This window comes from Geotrypetes seraphini, chromosome 1, assembly GCF_902459505.1.
Source record: "Geotrypetes seraphini chromosome 1, aGeoSer1.1, whole genome shotgun sequence".
NCBI lineage: Eukaryota > Metazoa > Chordata > Amphibia > Gymnophiona > Dermophiidae > Geotrypetes > Geotrypetes seraphini.
This window is the reverse complement of record NC_047084.1, coordinates 261,738,466-261,758,933: the sequence shown is the minus strand read 5'-3', so window position 1 is coordinate 261,758,933 and position 20,468 is coordinate 261,738,466. Positions and strand designations below refer to the sequence as shown.

At 42.0% G+C, this 20,468-nt stretch overlaps 1 protein-coding gene across 4 annotated transcripts in view; it reads left to right on the top strand.

The window, feature by feature from the left end:
- DOK7 (docking protein 7) overlaps positions 1–20,468 on the top strand; it is a 179,598-nt gene that overhangs the window by 24,844 nt on the left and 134,286 nt on the right. For all 4 annotated transcript variants that reach the window (XM_033950252.1, XM_033950261.1, XM_033950278.1 and 1 more), the window contains 2 exons: positions 4,112–4,342; positions 8,419–8,619. In XM_033950252.1, coding sequence (XP_033806143.1) covers positions 4,112–4,342; positions 8,419–8,619 — 432 coding nt within the window. The remainder of the gene's footprint in view (positions 1–4,111; positions 4,343–8,418; positions 8,620–20,468) is intronic.

Below are 20,468 nucleotides of genomic sequence, written 5' to 3'. Positions count from 1 at the left end.
CACCATTTAAGCTAATTGAAACAATTTGGGTTGTGCATAGATTTTAGTTACGAGTCGCTTCTAACATAGGCACACTTTATAGAATCTGGCCCCAAATACTTAGATATTTTAGCAGTGATACATAATATTGCAGTAGTTCAACTGGGCAAATAAAAGAGCTTGGACTACTATTTTAAAATGATCATGTAAAAGAAATTTTCTAATCCTATGCAGCAGCCTTAATTTAAAGAACATCTTTTGGTTAATAAATGTATGTATCTCAAAAGAGAAGTGGGATCAAATTGATTCCTGATATCCTGAGCCCAAAATAAAGTCAATGTAGTGGAAGCACAAGTTATCTCCCACCCCACAAAAGTTCAAGACAGAAAAATCTATGGCTTCTATAGCCAGGAATCTGTGGACTGTTGTTCTGGCTTTTGCTGCCTTTTCCAGCTTCTCCTCTGGGAAGAACAGAAAAAGGTCCAGAAGGGTGTGATAGAACTCGAGTTTGTACCCCTCCCGCTGAATGTCTAGGACTCAGTGATCTGTGGTGATCTGCGCCCAGTCCTCCAAAATTGCCAAAAGCTTCCCTCTAATGCGGGAAGGCTTGGCTACCGGCCTGGCATCATAACTGCTTCTTAGGGGCAGGGGCAGAGCGGGCTCCTGATGATTGTGAGCGCCTAGCTCCTCCAAATCTTTGTCTGACATTCTGAAATAGTCTCTGGCCTGAGGGACTCCCCCAAATATTGGTATCACCTTAAGGCATGAAAAGTTCTATGCTCCGATCCCTGAGAGAATCGAGACCTGTTGTCCAACAAGGATTTTGGTTTATGGTCTTATACACAGGCCATAAGATCATCCAGGCCCTAACCAAAAAGTAACTACCCCTTAAATGGGTCACCTTGGAGGAAGAATCACCTGACCACTGTCTGATCCACTGCATCCTATGGGCAGAGAGAGAGTAAGCAGACAGCTTGCTCACAACCCTGAAAAGGAGATACAGGGCATCAGCCACATAATTTACTCCAATAATCAAAAATGGAAGATTGTTGTCCAGAATAGTGTCCGCATCATGATACAGTTTGGAGTGATAGGCTCGGGCAACAAATGAAGCCGCTGTGGCCACTTTCAAACCAGAGGCCTCGGAGTCAAAAATCCTTTTGAGCACAAAATCTATTCTGTGGTCTTGGGCATCCTTCAACACCATGCCGCCTTCACTGGTAGCAGAGATGCACTTGGTAACTTGCTCTACCAGAGAATCCACCTTTTGGGGAACAAAGAGCTGATTAAATGCTGCATCCGATAGAGCTTGGTCATAGTCTTGGCCATCTGTAATGATCCTGGCATCTCCCATTTTCATGATGTCTGAATGCGGAAGACTGTGGCTTAGTGCTACTCATAAGTGAGCATTGCGTAGCCAATGACTCCAGTTTTAACTCCTGGAGGGATTCATAGATCATTCCTATCGGCGCAGATGGTTTAAGCAGTCTGCACACAATGGGGTCCTTACCAAGATCTGGAGCACCCCCCCGATTTGGGTCCTGCAAAGCAGCCTACCCCTTGGAAGCAGACCTTCTGCCTCAGAGTCTGCACTCTTTCGCAAGCAGAGCTGTCCCTCAAGGGGATCCTCTGCAGCACGAAAAAGAAGCCTCGCAAAAAAGTGGAAAAATATTGAATTTAAAAATAAACAAGAGCATAAAAGGCAAGCTCCTACTGTCTCACTACTAGGAAGACAACTGAGGTAAGAGGTAAGAGGGAAGGAGCCAAGAGGTAAAAGGGAAGGAGCAAAAGTATGCAAATGAAGCTTCCTACAAGATTTCTCATGAGAAGCGACTGACTGCCCAAAGGTTCAGGAATAGAAATATAGATAGAAACATACATACATGATGGCAGATAAAGACAAAATGGCCCCATCTAGTCTGCCCATCCGCAGTAACCATTATCTCTTTCTCTCTCCGAGAGATCCCACATGCCTATCACATGCTTTCTTGAATTCAGACACAGTCTCTGTCTCTACCATCTCTTCTGGGAGACTGTTCCATGCATCTACTACCTTTTCTGTAAAAAAATAAAGTATTTCCTCAGATTACTCCGGAGCCTATTACCTCTTAACTTCATCCTATGCCCTCTCATTGCAGAGTTTCCTTTCAAATGAAAGAGACTCAACTCATGCACATTTATATTACGTAGGTATTTAAACGTCTCTATCATATCTCCCCTCTCCCGCCTTTCCTCCAAAGTGTAGAGATTGAGATCTTTAAGTCTGTCCCCATACGCCTTATCACGAAGACCACTGACTATTTTAGAAGCTTTCCTCTGGACCGACTCCATCCTTTTTATATCTTTTGAAGGTGCAGCCTCCAGAATTGTACACAATATTCTAAATGAGGTCTCACCAGAGTCTTTTACAGAGGCATCAATACCTCCTTTTTCCTACTAGCCATACCTCTCCCTATGCAACCTAGCATCCTTCTAGCTGTCGCCGTCACCTTTTCAACAGAGTGAGGTTGTACAAGAAGTCCATTTTAATTCCACCCACAGCAGGCCCCATGAGATTTAGGCGCACTACAGACCAACAGCATAGAAAACCTTCTAAAAATATGTTTGGAAAATGGTAATTTGGATGTTTTAGCAAATAAAATGTCCAAATGCCACTTTATGCCATTTTATGAATCTTCCTCTTTTGAAAATCAACCTCATAGTCACACAAACAAGAACAAATCACTGTCAGTATGATCTGAACAATATAATTATTGGTCCTGAAATGTCTTGGAGGATCCTATTACTAAGCTGTGGTAAAACGTGGCCTAAGCTGTCTTGATGTGGGTCTTTCCTGCATGCTAAGATCATTTATTTTTTTACCAACGTTGTAGAAAGGGATTAAAATTTTTTTTTTTTTTTTTTTTTTTTGGTATTAATGGTAGTTACTGTAGAATGCATGAGTGCAGCCTATGGTAGTCCATTTTATGCCATTTTATACTGCATTCAGTAGTGCATTAGTGCATAATTCTTTGTAAGCTCCTCTTACTGAAAAGTCCAATGTATACCACAATCATTTTTGAGATTCATTTCTTTTTATCAATTTCACTCTTTTTAATTATGTATACAATTAAACAGAAATTATTATGGGCCTCTTTTATAAAGCCATATTAGAGGTTTCTACCAAGGGCTGGCGAGGTAAGTGCTCCTCCTGTGCCTCTCCCATGGCAATGCCGCTTTTAATGTGCATGCTACAAAATTTAGGTATACATTTCATAGAATAAAGCACAGGACAGATCCACATGTAAACCCCAAAGTGCCAATTAACATCAAATTTTGGCAATCTTTATAGAATTTGGGGGATCATTTAAGGCAACTCTACTGAAAAATATGCTCTCTATTTAAATGTCAAGGTGCAAGCCTCAGAGATGAATAAAAGGAATCGCAACTATGTTTAATCATGCTTTCATGAACTGGTGTTTGCCTACTGTGATTACTACTACTATTCATTATTTCTATAGCGCTACCAGACTCACGCAGCGCTGTACAGAGTCACAAAGAGTAAGAAAATAGTCTCTTCTCGAAAGAGCTTGCAATCAAGGTTCAAGGTTTATTAACATTTGATTTATCGCTAAATCTGTTTAAAAAGCGATGTACAAAATAAAATATAAAGATACAAAATTAAAACTCAATAACATAAGTTTAAGACAAGACAAACTTGAGGTGGAGGGGAAGAAAGGGAAAAGATTACATCTAAGCAGGAAAGACAGACGAACAAGATGTCATGGACACAGTTAAGGGGAACGGTTAATCAGCTGGCTGGGTTGGAGGGTAGAGGAGTAGAGTGATTAGCTTCTAAACAAGCCCTTTTGTGGCAGTTGCTGTTTGCCTGACTTAACATCAATCAGTGTTTTACATATGTAAAATCTTAAACCATTACTCTGACTAGATTTTCCCAGTGAAAAAAGACCAGATATACATCTAATCTTCAACCAAGTAATACGTTTTGTATCAAGATCTACGGTTTTGTGTAAGAGTTAAAGTTCTCCATAAGTTTATGGTTAATATGTAAGAAGAAAAATGCTTTATTCATAATCGGGATATCCTTATGATATGATTCTTATTTTCTAACAGTTTATTTTATTTTTTTCAGATTGTCTGTTAATGTTAATATATAAAGATAAGTCAGAGAGAGTCAAAGGCCGCAAGGAGAGGAGCAGTATGACTTTGGAAGATATCTGTGGCCTGGACCCTGGGCTTTCATATGAGGGCATGAGTCAAACTCTGGCTATTGTTTGCCTGTCTCAAGTGGTGATGCTGGGGTTTGATAACAAGGACATCATGACCGCATGGGACGTGCGAATCCGTTACAGCCTGGGAGAAGGTAATTGTGCTGTTGGGTTTTCAAAAAAAAACCCCAAACAAACCCCATAAATAAATCAAGGAAGGTGTTCTATGGTTGAGAGTATGATTTGCTGTCACAGGAAAATTGTAGAACAGTGTTACATACAGGTACATCGGTGATGCCATTATTCAGTTACTGTAATTCCTTGTTCATAGTTATGCCAACTTACCTGTTAACAACACCCCCTCCCTTTTATGAAGCCATGGCAGTTTTAGCTTCAATGCTCACAGGAATTTTATGAGTGTCGGAGCTAATATTGCCACGGCCGGTGATAAAAAAGCCTATTGGAGTTTCGTAAAAGGGGGCCAAAATCATTGCAATTAACACAAAATGCAGCAGCTTGAATAGTATATGGTATTTCAAGATTTGAACATATTTTCCCTGTGCTACAAAAATTGCACTGATTGCTAGTCAAATGGTGAAAACAGTTTAAGGTTTTGTCTTATACAGTAAAACCTTGGATTGCAAGTAACTTGGTTTGCAAGTGTTTTGCAAGACAAGCAAAACATTTTATTAAATTGTAACTTGATATACAAGCAAGGTCTTGCAATACAAGTACATACAGTATACACGCGTCACATCATCTCAACTGGCCGATGGTTCTTCTCTTTCTGATGCTGCAGGAGTGTAGTGACTGTTCTAAATGAGCAAGGTCTTGCAATAGAAGTACGTATAGTATTTTGTAGTAAAGTTTTGGGGTTGTGGAACGAATCGTCTGAGTTTCCATTATTTCCTATGGGGAAATTCGCTTTGATATATGAGTGCTTTGGATAACAAACATGCTTCTGGAACGAATTATGCTTGTAAACCAAGGTTTTACCGTTTTTGGAACATTGAATGATGATGCTCTTCTCCCAATGGCAACATCTTTAAGAATTTATTGCCTTCCTCACTTATTGCATTCAACTAAATTGTTACTGACAGCCCCATCTTATATACAGATTAGGCTTGATTATAGATCTAACATATTTTATGTGTACGGTGCTAAGTTATGCAATATGCATCCTGAAAATCTGCGCAACATGAAAGAATCACAGTTCTGTAAGTTTCTTATGGGGAAATTCTGAAAGAGGCGCCTAAAGTTAGGCACCTAGCTTCCCCTCCCTTTTACAAAAGCGCGGAAGATGTTTTTAGCGCTGACTGGTGCGCTAAATGCTCTGTGCTGCTTTAATGGCCATAGTTCCTATGAGCCTCGGTGCAGTGCAGAGCATTCAGGGTGCCAGCTGGCGCAAAAAACCTCTTCTGTGCTTTTGTAAAAGGAGGGGGGGGGGGTTTAATTAGTAAATTGGCTTCAATAATGAGCTTTAACAAGCTCATAATTGAAAAAAATAAAATTTAATTGAAAAAAAATAAAATATTCTTAGACGCGATTCTAGAAAAGAAGGTTGCTTTTCGCATGGCACCTAATGGTGCCTAACAGCAAAGTAGACGTGTTTAAAGGTAGCAAAAGATTTAGGTGTCATGAGGCGCAATTATCTAAAGCAGTGGTTCCCAACCTTGTCCTGGAGGACCACCAGGCCAATCGGGTTTTCAGGCTAGTCCTAATGAATATGCATGAGAGAGTTTTGCATATAATGGAAGTGACAGGCATGCAAATCGGCCAGTCGGCTATCCTGAAAACCCGATTGGCCTGGTGGTCCTCCAGGACAGGGTTGGGAACCACTGCTCTAAAGAACGTAGGCACCTATAATGTAGGCCTTTAAAACCCTGGCCTACATTACAGGCGCCTAAGTTTTAAGTTAGGCACGATTCTGTAATAGGTGCCTAAGTGTGTTTGACAAGAGATAGGCGCCTATATTATAGGTGCCTATCATTTTAGCTGCCTTTTACAGAATTTTCCCCTGACTTTCCTTTATAAAATAATAGTAAAGCAGGAAAATATGCATGTATATTTTAAGTTCTCCACTTACACCAACCATATGGCATGTGCGGGTGCCAAGATAGCATCATGGATAGACACTCATAGGAGCTTTTGATCTTACCTTCTGTGCCCTACTCTCGTTGGCATCCATTTCAGTTTTTGATGGGGAAGAGAAGGGGAAAAAGTCCGGCAGCCATCTTCATCCCTGTCCATGAAACAGTCCATATGGGAAAGTTTTCAAGCTTCATCACTATTGGGGGGCAGTGGCATAGTAAGGGGGTGGACTGTCCCGTGTTCCATATTCGCGGGTGCGCCAGTGCCTTTCCTCCTCTCTGCCGCCTTCTGTGTATCTCTTGAAATGTTTGCTTGTGTGAGCAGCATCCTTCACTTGCTGCTTACGGTGGCTTCAGCCCCCTTCTGACATCACTTCCTGATCACAGAACCACTTCCACTCTGCTGAAGGAGGTTTTGTCTGGCAGCAGTATTGATGATGCTTCTCTAAGCCCTGAACCCACATTGGCCCCACACAACCTAGAAGCTCGACAATTGCTGGTTTGAGAAATGGACAGTTCGCTCGAGCTTCACTTCCCAGCATTGACTTCCTCCCCCCGGAGACATTGTGTGGAGAGGGCAGGAAAAATAAACTGTGAGTACCTGTTGCCCCTTGGGGGAAGGAGCTCCTCAATTGTGATGGCAGCGCTAGTTAAGCTGACAACAGTGACTTTAGACTCATTATGGAATGTCATGTAAACTTTGAATTTTTCCTTGATAAGAGTGTTTTCTAAATTTTCAGTAGATATAAACAATGTGAGTGGCATACTGGATACCCAGACTTCAAGTTACAAATCAGCAAATATTAAAAGTGGTATCTTTGGACTCTAAAGTATCTGAATTGCAAGCAGGCTGATGCTTTATAGATAAGCTACCAGATATTCTGCGCTATTTGGCTGCAAAAATTTGGCTGCTCAATATTCGCATTCAAAGACTAACCCAATCAGAGGCTATATTGCACAACATAGATGGTCTGCACAAATATTCACTGGCTGACTAGCTAAGTTGAGCAACCAGATAGACCCACCTAAATAGTAGGTCTATCTTTGGCCACTATAATTTAGCCGGCCAGCCAATGAATATCAGCTTAACTGGCTGTGTAAAAAGCCAACCCCTCTTCCCCAAATTCAATACTGGTTACCTGATAAGGCCTAGCATTGAATTTCCAGGTTCACTGTCGACCACTGGAGTCAGCCTGGCTAACTCCTGCAGTCTATTGGCCCCTAGACTTACATTCCAATTGAAAATTGAATTTTTGGAAAATCAGACTAGGACTGTACTCTTAGATTTTTGAACTTCCCTAAGTCACCCTTGATTACACAGACTAATATGATTAGAAAATACCTGAGAGAAGTCATGTAGATAACTTCTAATGCCCTACCATGTATTTTCAGAGCTCAGTACCTTTCATTACCAAGATTAGGGGAAGGAAATGGCCCATATGGAACATATCTGTCTGGAATGAACCTTGGAGTCGTCTTTAGGGATAGTGAGTCAAATAACTACCTTGAGATTTTTGCCTTGGAACCAGACACAAATGTTGTTCAAAAATTGTTTTTCCAATATATGAATTGGATGGTTTTAGGTTTCCAAGATTATAATATTTCATGGTATTTCAAAAATTATCCAGAAACATTGCCAGGAGTTCCTGGCTTTATGCTTTCGGGCATAGGCTCTGAGAATGTCTTTTTTATAATGTTTTCCTTGTGTATGTTGTATTTCCTTTGAAGGTAAATCATATCTTTGGTGAACCTAAGCAACTAATTAATTGTGTGGTTCAAAAGAAAAATTGAGATTGATAACATGGTAATTTCATAGTGTGATGGAATACTCTATGAGTTAGCTGAGAGGCCTCCTTAATTTGAGTACTCTGCTTAGTTTTGTAATTTTCCTTTGTACTTATTTTCCTATTCTTGATCCTGTTGCCTTGGTTTGTGAATGATAATGAATTTTTCTTTTCTTTTTTTCCCTTTTGAGATTTAAAATTTCTGGATTGTTTAATTTCATTATTCCTGAAATTACATTGTTTTGATGTGATTATAAACTTGAAACTCTTTAAATAAAAAAAGCAAAATAACTTTGTAAAAACCTGCCAATATCTGTTTGCTGTTCAATTTGTTTAAAGTCATCATTTACTTTGCAGTTCATCGATTTCATGTAGGTGTGTTACCTGGCACCAAATTGGAGAGTGGACCTGCTACACTTCATTTATGCAATGATATCCTAGTTTTGGCGCGAGATCTTCCTCCTACAGTCATCGGGCAGTGGAAATTATCTGATCTACGACGTTACGGAGCTGTTGCTAATGGGTTTGTCTTTGAAGGAGGAACAAGATGCGGGTACTGTAAGTAGAAAGACTATATTTCTACTTTGTTGCATAATCTGCCATACAGCTAAGAATGATTCTATTGTATGTATGACCCAACTAGTTTTTCTATAAAGAAATTGTATTACTGATCTTTTAGATTGCCCCTCAGGTATACAAACATGAGATCTCTTTTTGTGGTGCTAACTTATTTATTCTGGGATGTTTGCAAATTGAAACATGATAGGATTTGAGCCAGCAAGGTTTAAATAAAAGGGGATGATGTGAAATTTTGACTAGAGAATTACAGTAGATTAACCCCTTCTTTTATGAAACTGCGATGCGGGTGCGGTGGCGGGTGCTCAAGGGTTCTACAGCACAGGGAGATGGGAGGGATGGAAGGATGGAAGCTGGCCAAAGGGTTCTGCTTCATAGGGGGATGGGAGGGATGGAGGGATAGAAAGATGCTGCAGAAGGAAGGCACATGGGGATGGGTGAGAGGGGAGGAAAGATGTTGCACATGTGGGGGAAAGGAAAGAGGAAGAATTGGGGTGAAGAAGAGAAAGGGAGAGATGATCATGTACATGAAAAAAATAAATCCTACCCGAAAATAAGACCTATTGCATTTTTGGGGCCCCAAATTATAAGACACTGTCTTATTTTCGGGGAAACATGATAGGAATGCAGTACAGGAGAGTGTTCATTATGAAGCAGAGACTGCTTAAACTCAACCATTTTTCTGGAGCATTTAGAAATAGGGGGAGAATTAGCAAGGCACCCTGCTTGTTACCTTTGTCTTCCTACTAGATCAGGGGTTCTTAACCTGGGGTCCGTGGACCCCTAGGGGGATCATAGATGGGTTTCAGGGGATCTGTGAGTAACAGATAAAAATTAATATTCATATTCACTATACAGCCCAGTGCTGTTGATTTTTCTCACAGATAACGAGAGAGTAGATGTAGTAGAAGTAATGGTACCGTGTTTCCCTGAAAATAAGACCTACTCCGAAAATAAGCCCTAGCATGATTATCGGGGTAGTAAGCCCTAATTGAAGCGCTTATTTTTGGGGTAGGGGAAAGCAAAATAAAAGTCCACTGCTGGTACCAGGATCATCCTAAATGCCGCAGCAGACTCTTCCATCTCTTCCTCCCAACGTCGATTGCGAGAGTGACATATCGTTACCTACTTCCAAAAGGCAGCGTCACGGTAGCAATCTAAACGGGGTGCTTCAGGCCTTCATTGACAGATTTTTAATTCCATATGACTCACCTAGAGCCCTTAGATCCACTTCTCAACACACTCTTAGTGTCCCATCCCTAAGGATAATAGGTACTCGCCGTACCACGATCTTCTCGGTGACTGCCCCTATGATTTGGAATTCTCTTCCTATATATATATAAGATCCGAACAAAATATACAGAAGTTTAAAAGTAATTTAAAATGTTTTCTTTTTAAAGATGCCTTTAATTGACTATTTGATTTAGTCCAGCAAATCTGTTAACTTTTCCCTACCCTAATGTACTTCCCTTTTATGTATCTTTTCTCGATAAATATTGTAGTTCTTCCCCCCCTCCAACTGTACCACCTTGGTCTTAATAGTTAAGTAAGAAAAATTGTCTGACTTTTTTGTCTGTCTATAAAAGTTTTTATTATTATTGTACAACGCTTAGTATCTTAGGATAAGCTTTTAATCAAATACATGAATAAAACTTGATTTTCATGTCGGGGCGTTCCTCTGCCGCATCACTGATGATGTCATCAGCAATGCGATGTTCACCCCGGTGCCGCGATAGTTGCAATAGGCGGTAGGCAGTTTGCTGAGGCCGCTTAGCTGCAGCGATCAGCTCAGCGGCCTCTTTTTCAGCATTTATACCTGTTTTGACTTGGTCTAAGTCAAAACGTATAAGTGCCGAATAGACAACCTGCTTAAACTTTTGGTTAAATCTGCTGTACGTCTTTGTCTAGGTCGGCCCACCTCCCGCCCTTTCCCCTCCTCTAAAAACACCTCTTTTTGCTCTATGCGTTTAGAGGCAGGGGAAAGGCCTAAGCTGGTTTTAGATACGTCTAAAACTAGCTTTGATTATGGGTACTTGGACGATCAGGCTTTATGATCGTCCAAGTACTCATTTAGGCCACTTTTTAGACTTTGGTTTTTTGTTTTTTTTAATTATTATGAGCCCCCTAATATCTTATTAATTTATAATAGTAACCATAAAATTAAAAAAACTACAAAACACACTATATGCAGAGAAAATGTTAATTATCATTTATATTTGGGGGGTTTCAAAAATGTCAAGGCAGATGACTTTAAAATATGCCATGTTACCTCACTAACTATAGAAAAATAGACAAATATAGTGCAAAATATAGACAGCAGATATAAATTCTCAAAACGGACACATTTTGATCACCAAATTGAAAATAAAATCATTTTTCCTACCTTTGCTGTCTGGTGGTTTCATTAGTCTCTGGTTGCATTTCCTCCTGACTGTGTATCCTTTCATTTCTTTCTTTCTGCACTCAGGCCCAACAGTTGTCCCTTTCTATTCCCTCCCTCCTTACTTCCTATGTCCTTAGTGCCCCCATTGCCTCCTTCCTATGTCCTTAGCGTCCCATCCTATGTCCTTAGTGCCCCTAGTGCCTCCTTCCTATGTCCTTAGTGCCCCTTCCTGTGTCCTTAGTGCCCTCCAGTTTTGGGCCCTAGGCACATGCCTACTGGGCCTACCCATTAATCCGACCCTGGTTATGAGCGTGTTCAGTTGTTATGGTGCGCATCTGCAGAGTGTATACTTGTGGATGGGGTATGAGCAATTACAATCTAAGGGGACAATTAGGTACTCCAATGATGCATGGGGAGTTTCTCTTTTGGTATTTGGGAAGGGTTACCAGATTTTGCTTTAGTAAAATCCGGACAAAGTGCCGGGTTTTGAAAAGCTATCCGGACCCCCGAACATGTACTCGAAAAGGAGAACATATCCGGGGAAATCTGGACATCTGGTAACCCTACATTTGGGTGCCTTGATTCCTTTACAGAATACTAGTGTAAACCCAAATTGGAGTGCTTAAATTTAAGTGCAATGATTTTACATCAGGCCAGTGGTAGATGGCTTTCTTTAAAGAGTGGATTCTTTGAGGCAGTCTTACTGGCAAAACAAACAGCTCTTGTAGGGATCCTGTTACTGGAATCATAACAGGTTGATTTATTGATGTTTGTTTGAAATCTATCCCTATACTTGGACTGCCATGAAAGACTGGGAACTAGCCAATGGTGGAACCCATGGATCAGGTTTGCAATTTAGGCATTTTTGACTTTTACCAATCATCTTTCTCAGTTAGTATCGACATCCTTCTATTATTTACATCCAATGTGAAAGATTTGTATTTTTTTCAGAACCTGATTTTGCACAATTATTTTACGCTTATGTATTGTCATGTTTGGATTACTGTAACGTATTATTTCTGGGACTGCCCAATAAAAAACTTGCTCTGATTACAAGTGCAAAATGCTTCTGTGAGACTGTTAAAGAATCTTGGTATTTCCGAGCATGTTACCCCTGCTTTGTCTGCTGTACATTGGTTATTAATCAGAAAGCATTGTATGTTTAAGGCTTTAGTACTACTGTGTTTCCTGGAAAATAAGACAGTGTCTTATATTAAGTTTGGGTCCAAAAAATGCATTAGGGCTTATTTTTGGGGTCTTATTTTTTTCATGTACAACAATAATATCTCCCTTCCTCTCCTCTACCCCAATTCTTCCCCTTTCCTTTCTCCCGCCCCCCATGTGCAGCATCTTTCTTCCCTCTCTCCCATCCTCCTATGCAGGAGAACCCCACTGACTCTCCCACCCTGAAACTGACATACCTCCACTCTGAGAACTTCAAAAACAGCAGCAGCGGCAGCGATCTGAACGGGCTGCTTCACGGCCTTCCCTGCCAGGGCCTTCCCTCTGCATCGAACTTAACTAGGGTTTATTTTCGGGGTAGAGCTTATATTAGGAGCATCTTTAAAAATCATGCTAGGGCTTATTTTTGGGATAGGTCTTATTTTCAGGGAAACAGGGTAGCTTTCAAAGTATTTCATAAAATGATTCCTGATAACCTATCTCTTTATTTTATGCATGCACTAAAGCGTGAGAGATACTTGTTTTCTTGGGTTGGGAAGGGGAGATGGGGGAAAGCATAGGAATGTACTTTAGTTTTCATTGTTGAGGATGTAACATCTTGTTCTTCTGTAAATTTTTGCTATTGAAGAAATATCACATCTGCTGACAGATTAGAAATATAATTCAGGATTTTCTTGGATTTGATGGGATTATTCAGTTCTTAAAAAAAAAAAAAATCTTTATTAAATTTTCAAGGCTAATACAAAGTACATAAAATTATACATACATTAATAATCAGAAACAGCACTTACAATCCATCAGTAACAATACAAAATGAATTACCCTCTCCCTTCCAGTACATTCAATCAAAGAATAAAACAAAAGAGATAACCCCCTCCCACCCTTATAACAGTATAGTTGTCTTTTATCTTTAATTTCCTTTAGATTATTCAGTCCTTTAACATTGAGGCTAGAGCATGGTAATGGCATGTAATATAATAGGACATGATACCATAACAATTAAGTTAGTGTTCAATAAGTAAATTAAAGCCCTAAAAATAGAAAACATAAATAGAAGTAGCTGAGCAGTCAATAACTTAATCTCTGTTTTAAAGCTGAGTAGCTTAGCACGGGTCAGTGAGCCATATGGACCCACAAAGCAGAAGCTTAAATAACAAAACCATCAATAGCAACAAATATGTAGCACCCTGCAATCAGGCAAACAATGATAAACATATCAAACTAGTGATAAGGAAGAATCAGAGCAGGCAAAAAGCATATTCAAGGCATGCAGCATAATAAAAGCATAATAAAACAACTAGAATACTTGTCAGGTACAATCAATTCTACTCGGTGCAAGTTGTTCAAGATATTCCGCAAGTTCAATGGGACTAATAAAGTCTTTTGTGTTGTTATTATAAGTGACTCGGAGGCGCGCAGGGTACATCATTCCAAACTGTGCAGTTTGGCGGTGTGCTTTCCCAAATCAGGGATAAATAATAAGGTGTTTCCTTCAAACTTGATTGGGGCATTGACATGTGTTTGCTGCATAATGGTCATGACTTGGGTGTAGCGTAGCAGGCGCACAACCATGGGCCTGGGGTACTTGCCAACTCCATTAGGTAGCGAGTTTATTGGGACTCGGTGCGCTCTGTCTATCTCAAATGGTAAGTCAAAAGTAATATCCAGCAGCTTAGGCAACATGGTAGCGAGGAAATCAGCCATATTCTGTCCCTCATGTACCTCCAGGATGCCTAGTATTCTTAAAATTGTTGCAGTGTGCTTGGTTGTTGAAATTCTCTAGCTGCATTTCCAGCTGAGTGATTCGCTTTGATTGCTGCAGTAGCTCTTTTATGTTGTTTTCCGCCATGGAGACTCTTGTAGTGGTTTCCTGCACTTTAGATTGTAGAGTAGCTAGCTCCAATTTGAAGGTGGCCAACTCAGTTTTGATTTTTCAGTGTCACGCTTTACTTCCGACTGCATAGCTCAAATTTCCTCCAGTATGGTTTGAGTAGACTTGTCTTCGGCTTTGCTCGCGGTCGATTTGTGGGGCAAAACCGGGTCGGTATTCCTCCTTTTGCCAGATTTATTAGTAGCCATCACTAATGGCAGTTTGATATGCTCGAGAAAGGCAAGATTAGGTGGCTATGGAGCAGGGTAAATCGATTTGATGTAATTTTGCAGGAGCTCTGGCTCTATGCGTCCACCATGTTTGGTGCTCACTAGCGCCCCAGCAAGGGCGGTTTCTGTGGAATGCAGTGGGTAAAAGCCTGACTGAAGTGTGTCAAGAATAGCTTGAGATGAAAGGAAGACCAGGCAACAGCGGAGAACAGCACATTTAAGTAGTTTGAATAAGAAGGGAAGGAGGGAGATGCGGCAATAGTTGGAAGAGCATGTGGGGTCTAGTGAGGGTTTTTTGAGGAGAGGTGTAACTATGGCATGTTTGAAGACATCAGGAACAGTTGCAGTGAAGAGTGATCGGCTGAGGATGTGACAGATAGGAGGGATAACAGTGGGAGAGATAGTGCTGAGTAGGTGGGTGGGAATCAGATCAGCGGAACATGTAGTGGGTTTGGAGGAGAAGAAAAGAAGTGTAGTTTCCTCTTTAGTGATTTCAGAAAAGGAGGGAAAAATGGCAGGGGTTGAGGGGAGGTTGGCGGAAGGGACAGCTGGAAGGGGGTTTGGGGGGGAGGTGACCTGGTTGAGAACTCAAGTTGAATCTTCTGAACCTTGTTGTAGAAGACTTCGGCCATAGTCTGGGGAGACATTGAAAGAGAGATTGGAGGTAAGGGCTCTTTGAGTAGGGAGTTTAGTGTGGTAAAGAGACAGTAAGGGTTAGAGATAAGAGAGTTAGTTAAATGAGCATAGTGTTCTTGTTTGGTAAGTGAGAGGGCAGACTGGATGATGTCAGCAGGAATCAGAAGTGTATGAAGTCAGCATATGTGCGGGATTTAAGCCAAAAGTGTTTAGCAAATTGGGCACAGGAGGGCAGGTAGCAGAAGCTGGACATCAGATAGGGCTGGGATTTGGCGTGCCTTACAGGACATATGATGGAAGGAGCAAGTGTATCTGGAGCAGAGAGGATGGTGTTATAGGAGGAAACAGCTGAAAACCTGTTTTCAGCCTAATGAATACGCATGAGATGGATTTGCCTACATGAATATGGATGCACACAGATCTATCTCATGAGGAATTTGTAAAACTGAACAAAATTCACCTCAGCTTTGATATTTCTGCCGGTTTTAACAGTCATGAAGGAATTTTGATAAAAATCTTTTCTATGGAGCAGAGTGTTTGGAGCCGTTAATAGCCATGTGCTTTGTGCCATGGTTTATGTCCAACTTTTGAGAAAGCTTCAGCGAAACACAGATCTATGTCAATTTGGTAGACAATACTTTATGTGTAAATTGATTCTTGGCAGTGCAAGGACTATTTGAACACAATTCCAAGTTTCCAAATTTATTCTATACTTATTATACTGACCATAAGCGAGGCAAGCCAATTGGTCAAGCCAATCAGGGCCTTAGGCTCCTCCCTCAGTATCCTGGATACAGAGAGAGGTGCCTAAGGGCTTATTGTCTCAGATGCCTAAGGCCCCACCCATTGGGAGGGGCCTTAGGCATTTGAACCAATCAGGGCCTTCAGCCCCTCCCGGTGCATCACATGATGCACCCATCATTTAGACAAGTGGATCTGAAGCAGGAGCCAGAGAGCAGGCTTCCTACTTCCAACATTTAAAAAAGGTACGGAGAGGTTTGGGGGAGATTTGGGGTGGGGACGTTCCAGTAGCAGGAGGGAGTGGGCATCCCTCCTGCCATTTTTGGAGGGGTTCGAGGGGGCAGTGGCTCTGGGGTGCCTGGCGAAGGGGGGGGGGGCATGACTGGCAGTGTCCTGCGTGGCAGGAGGGATTGGGTATCCCTCCTGCCATTTTTGGGGAGTTGGGGGGGACGGTGGCTGTGGGGTGCCTGGCGGGGGAGGGGGAGGGGGGAGGGTGTGTGTGTGTGTTAAATCATTTGCATACCAACTTGATAGCTCATCAATTGCTGCTTGAGAATCAGCCAACAGTGCATCTAGCTCAAAGTAGATAGATTAAGAAAGAGAATCTCAGGTTGGATGACCTGAATGTTCAGACAGCTTTGAAAGTATTTTGGGCTGCAGTCAAGACAGACAAAGCTTTGTAAATTGTTTTTTTTCCCCTGTTTTTGTTTCTCTTTGAGAACAAAGGAACAGGTAAGATACTGCACATGTGTGCAGGTACCCTAATCATAAAGCAGTGCTGAGAAGGAGCCAGCTTTCTTTAATTGCTGGGACCGTTTGTTTCTTTTTGTTGTGTTTGATCCAACAAAAGTCACACTTTGGAGTTTTGAATTGCTTAAGAGAATCCGCTGAATATCTTGGGCTGGGTTTTTGCGGGCTGCTTATAAAAAGCAAATCTTTGATTGCGAATTCAGCAATTCTCCACCCCCCCCAACTCTTTAGAGTGGGCAACTGCCTGCTCTAAGCAGGGCAGGGCATGCTAGGATCGTTACTGCCACCTACTGAGGGTCTTTCCTGCTTGGTCCATGACCCGGCGGATGACAATATTCATTAAGGTTATCCTTAAAACCTCACCTGTTCGCGGTCCTTGAGGACTGAACTTGTGCACCCCTGAGTTGGTGGATCAGGTAAAACAAACTATTGGAATAAAACCAAACATTCAGAAACTAGAATTTGTATACATATGAGAAAATGATTTTCTGAAACTTATTTTTAATACTTCGTAAATTCATGATTTCTAGGTGTAGGGATTTTGTATCCTGAGAGCAGAGTTTGTCTTGGCAACATTGTCTTGTGCCAGTGAACTTTGCAGTAAATATTCATGTAAATCATCTAGCTGTCAAGAGAGAGCACTGAACTGTCTCTGCTCGGGAGAAATGGAGATGCAACTTATTTTTGGTGCACGGCATTCTGATTATTCTTTCTAAGGATACAAGCCCTGGCAACCTATGTCACAGGATACCTTTGCATTCAATCTAATAGGGGCTTTTAAAGGAGGCAGGACAAGGGTTGAAGTAAACAGGAGTTATTAACTACTACTTTCCACTCTCCTAGGGTATATCTCTTGACTATTGAAAGAAACAGGGGGGATGAGTGGTGGGGTAAGTCTAAATGATAAATAGTAAATCCCCCCCAACCTTTGAAGAGCTTTAGAACTATTTCCCCTGTATACCTGGGAGATTTTTCTTGTTTTAGTGGATCTGTGAGGTGGGAATGGGCCTAGTTGTGTGAGATAAGCATATGCAACCAACAAAGTAAACAACATGGGTCAGAAAGAGGCCTTTTTGCTGTGATCTATCCAATTTTGAGTCCCTTCATGTGCAGTAAAAATGTTAAGTACAAGCCCTCTCAGATCTTGTCTGACTCCTTTTCCTCCTTCTACTGCTAATTGTTTCTAAAACTCAAATAGACGTGGCTGGTGCTACAGAGATAGACACAGTGGCGTACCTAGGGTATGTGGCACCCAGGGCCCATCATTTTTTGACACCCCCCCATGTAAAAAAATATTTTTTGTAATGACCATGAAATGGAATAAATGGTCAGAATAGAAACAGGCAGTGAAAATTTTCTTATATTCCAAACATAACATAACATAAATTATGTCTGAATTGTCATGACATCAGAAGTACATATGGAGTAGTTGCAGGCAGTGTTCCCTCTAAGCGGGCGGGTGTTGTGAGCAAACTTTTTTCACTGTGAGCTAAAAATATCGGGCGCCAGCAAGTTATGAGCCAAATAAATATGTTGCTTTCTACCACAGAACTTCCTTACGTTTGTATGGAATCTATCCCCTTTCAACTTTAGAGAGTGCCCTCTCGTTTTCCCTGCCTTAGCTACTAAGTCTATTCCCTTCAGTACCTTGAATGTTTCTATCATGTCCCCTCTCAATCTCCTCTGCTCAAGGGAGAAGAGGCCCAGTTTCTCTAATCTTTCGCTGTACGGCAACTCCTCCAGCCCCTTAACCATTTTAGTTGCTCTTCTCTGGATCCTTTCGAGTAGTACCGTGTCCTTCTTAAAGTACCAGTGCTGGACGCAGTACTCCATGTGAGGGCGTACCATGGCCCGGTACAGCAGCATGATAACCTTCTCTGTCTCTTCAGTCCAGCATCTGCCCCTTCCATTCACTGTCTGTCTTTCCCTGCCATCTCTCCTCCTGCCCCCCCCCCACCCCCCAATTTGGTCTAGCATCCATCATCTTCCTTCTGTTCCCCTCATGGTCTGGCATCTCTATCCTTCCCTCCCCCCTGTGGTTTTTAGCATATCTCTCTTCTCATTTCCTCCACTCAGATCTGATCATTCTCTGCTCTCTCTTCCCTTTTCTTCTCTGGTCTTCCTTCTCTATTTTCTGCCTCCATCTAAATTAAATTCTTTCTTACTATTTAGTCCCGTTTCCCTCTTTTCACTGTGTCTACACACAGCTTGTCACCCCTTTCCCTCACCCCTCCATTATCTTACTATTTTCTTCCCCCTTTATTTATCTCCTCCTTCCATCCAGTATGTGTTCTTTCCCCACTTCCATTCAGCATCTGCTCTCCCTTCTCAACTGACATCCATCTGCCTTCTGCTCTCTCTCCCTTCTTCTCACTTCCATCATCTGTCCCCTTCTCTCTCTCTCTCATCTCCTCCATTCCATCATCTGCCCCTTCTCTCTCTCTCTCCCCCCCCCAACTTCCATCATCTGCCCCCCTTCCCCTCACCTTTGTGGGTCACTTTCTTTCCCCTGAGGGTGGCTCATGTCACAGGGGAAGCTTTGGCCGAGCAGAACCGCTTGATTGACAGTGGAACTTACTTGATTGATGTCGATGCTGGGGCCCGTTGCCGTTTGAAGGAAAAAAAAAAAGGTGGAAAAAAGGAACCTGTAAAGGCGAGAGGAAGGGAAACCTCCAGGACAGCTGCTTTTTGCCCTCCTTCAGCGGCCCAAGAGTTCAGACCAGCAGCGGCAGCTCTGTATGCTTTTAACTTCGGCACAGAGCTGCCCCTAATCAATAGTTTAGCGCGGTTTCATGAGGCAGCCTCGGGGCCTTTGATAGCCGGCCCGCTTCGATGATGCGATGTGGGCCGGCCTAGCAAAGGCCCCGAGGCTGCCTTATGAAACCGCGCTAAACTATTGATTAGGGGCAGCTCTGTGCCGAAGTTAAAAGCATACACAGCTGCCGCTGCTGGTCTGGAGGTGCGGAGACAAGGCAGGAGGCAAACGCGGTGGAAGGCAGGAGTCCCGGCGAAGGCAGGAGTCCCGGCACAGCGACTGCAACAGGAAGTTGCAAGTCAGCTGACGCCGGCCTTTCGTTGCGGCGGGGACCGAATCCTTCGCGGACCGGCAAGATTTTGTTTGCGGACCGGCGGTTGAAGAACTGTGCTCTACACTGTGTGCGCTGTGACGAGAAACATGTGCGCTGCGAGGTAATATTTTGTGCGCCAGCGCACCCCAGCGCAGCTTAGCGGGAACACTGGTTGCAGGTGATGCTTGGGACAGTTCTGATTGTGTTAGTTCGGTTTTATGTGTTTTTTGAATAGAAGGGTTTTTATTTCTTTTTGAAGGTTTTGCAGTATGTGGTCGATGTCAATTGGTTGTAGGGTTGGGGGTCGAGTGTTGCAGCTCGAATGGCTAGGAGGTTGTCGAACAGTTTTTTTCTTTTGACGTTTTTGGTTGGAGGGTGTGTGAATGGTGCATGAGTTCTCCTATGTCTGTTTGAAGTGGATTGAATTATTTAGCTGAAGAAATTAGTTACCCCCTCATCCCATACACATTAATTCTCTTCCATTTTTGTTCCCATTATAAAAAACACTGATAAGTTCCCAGAAAAAAAATACATTAAAATAAGAAGTGAAAACAAAGGCCCCTACAGATGAGAACATAACATAAGAATAGCCTAACTGGATCAGACCAATGGTCCATCATGCCCAGTAGCCCATTCTCATGGTAGCCAATCCAGGATACTAATACCTGGTCAAAACCCAAAGAGTAGCAACATTCCATGCTACCGATCCAGGGCAAGCAGACACTTCCCCCATGTCTTAATAACAGATTATAGACTTTTCCTCCAGGAATTTGTCCAAATCTTTCTTAAAACCAGCTACACAATCTGCTTTTACCATAACTTCTGGCCACTTCATTTTTAAGTTTAGATCTTTCCTTTCAAACAGAGACCTTGCTAGATGTCAAATACAGTACAAGGTAACTTCACATGGACTTAGTTGTGCAGGAAATGTGAATCTCCTCATACACCCACCATATAGTGCAAAAATGTGC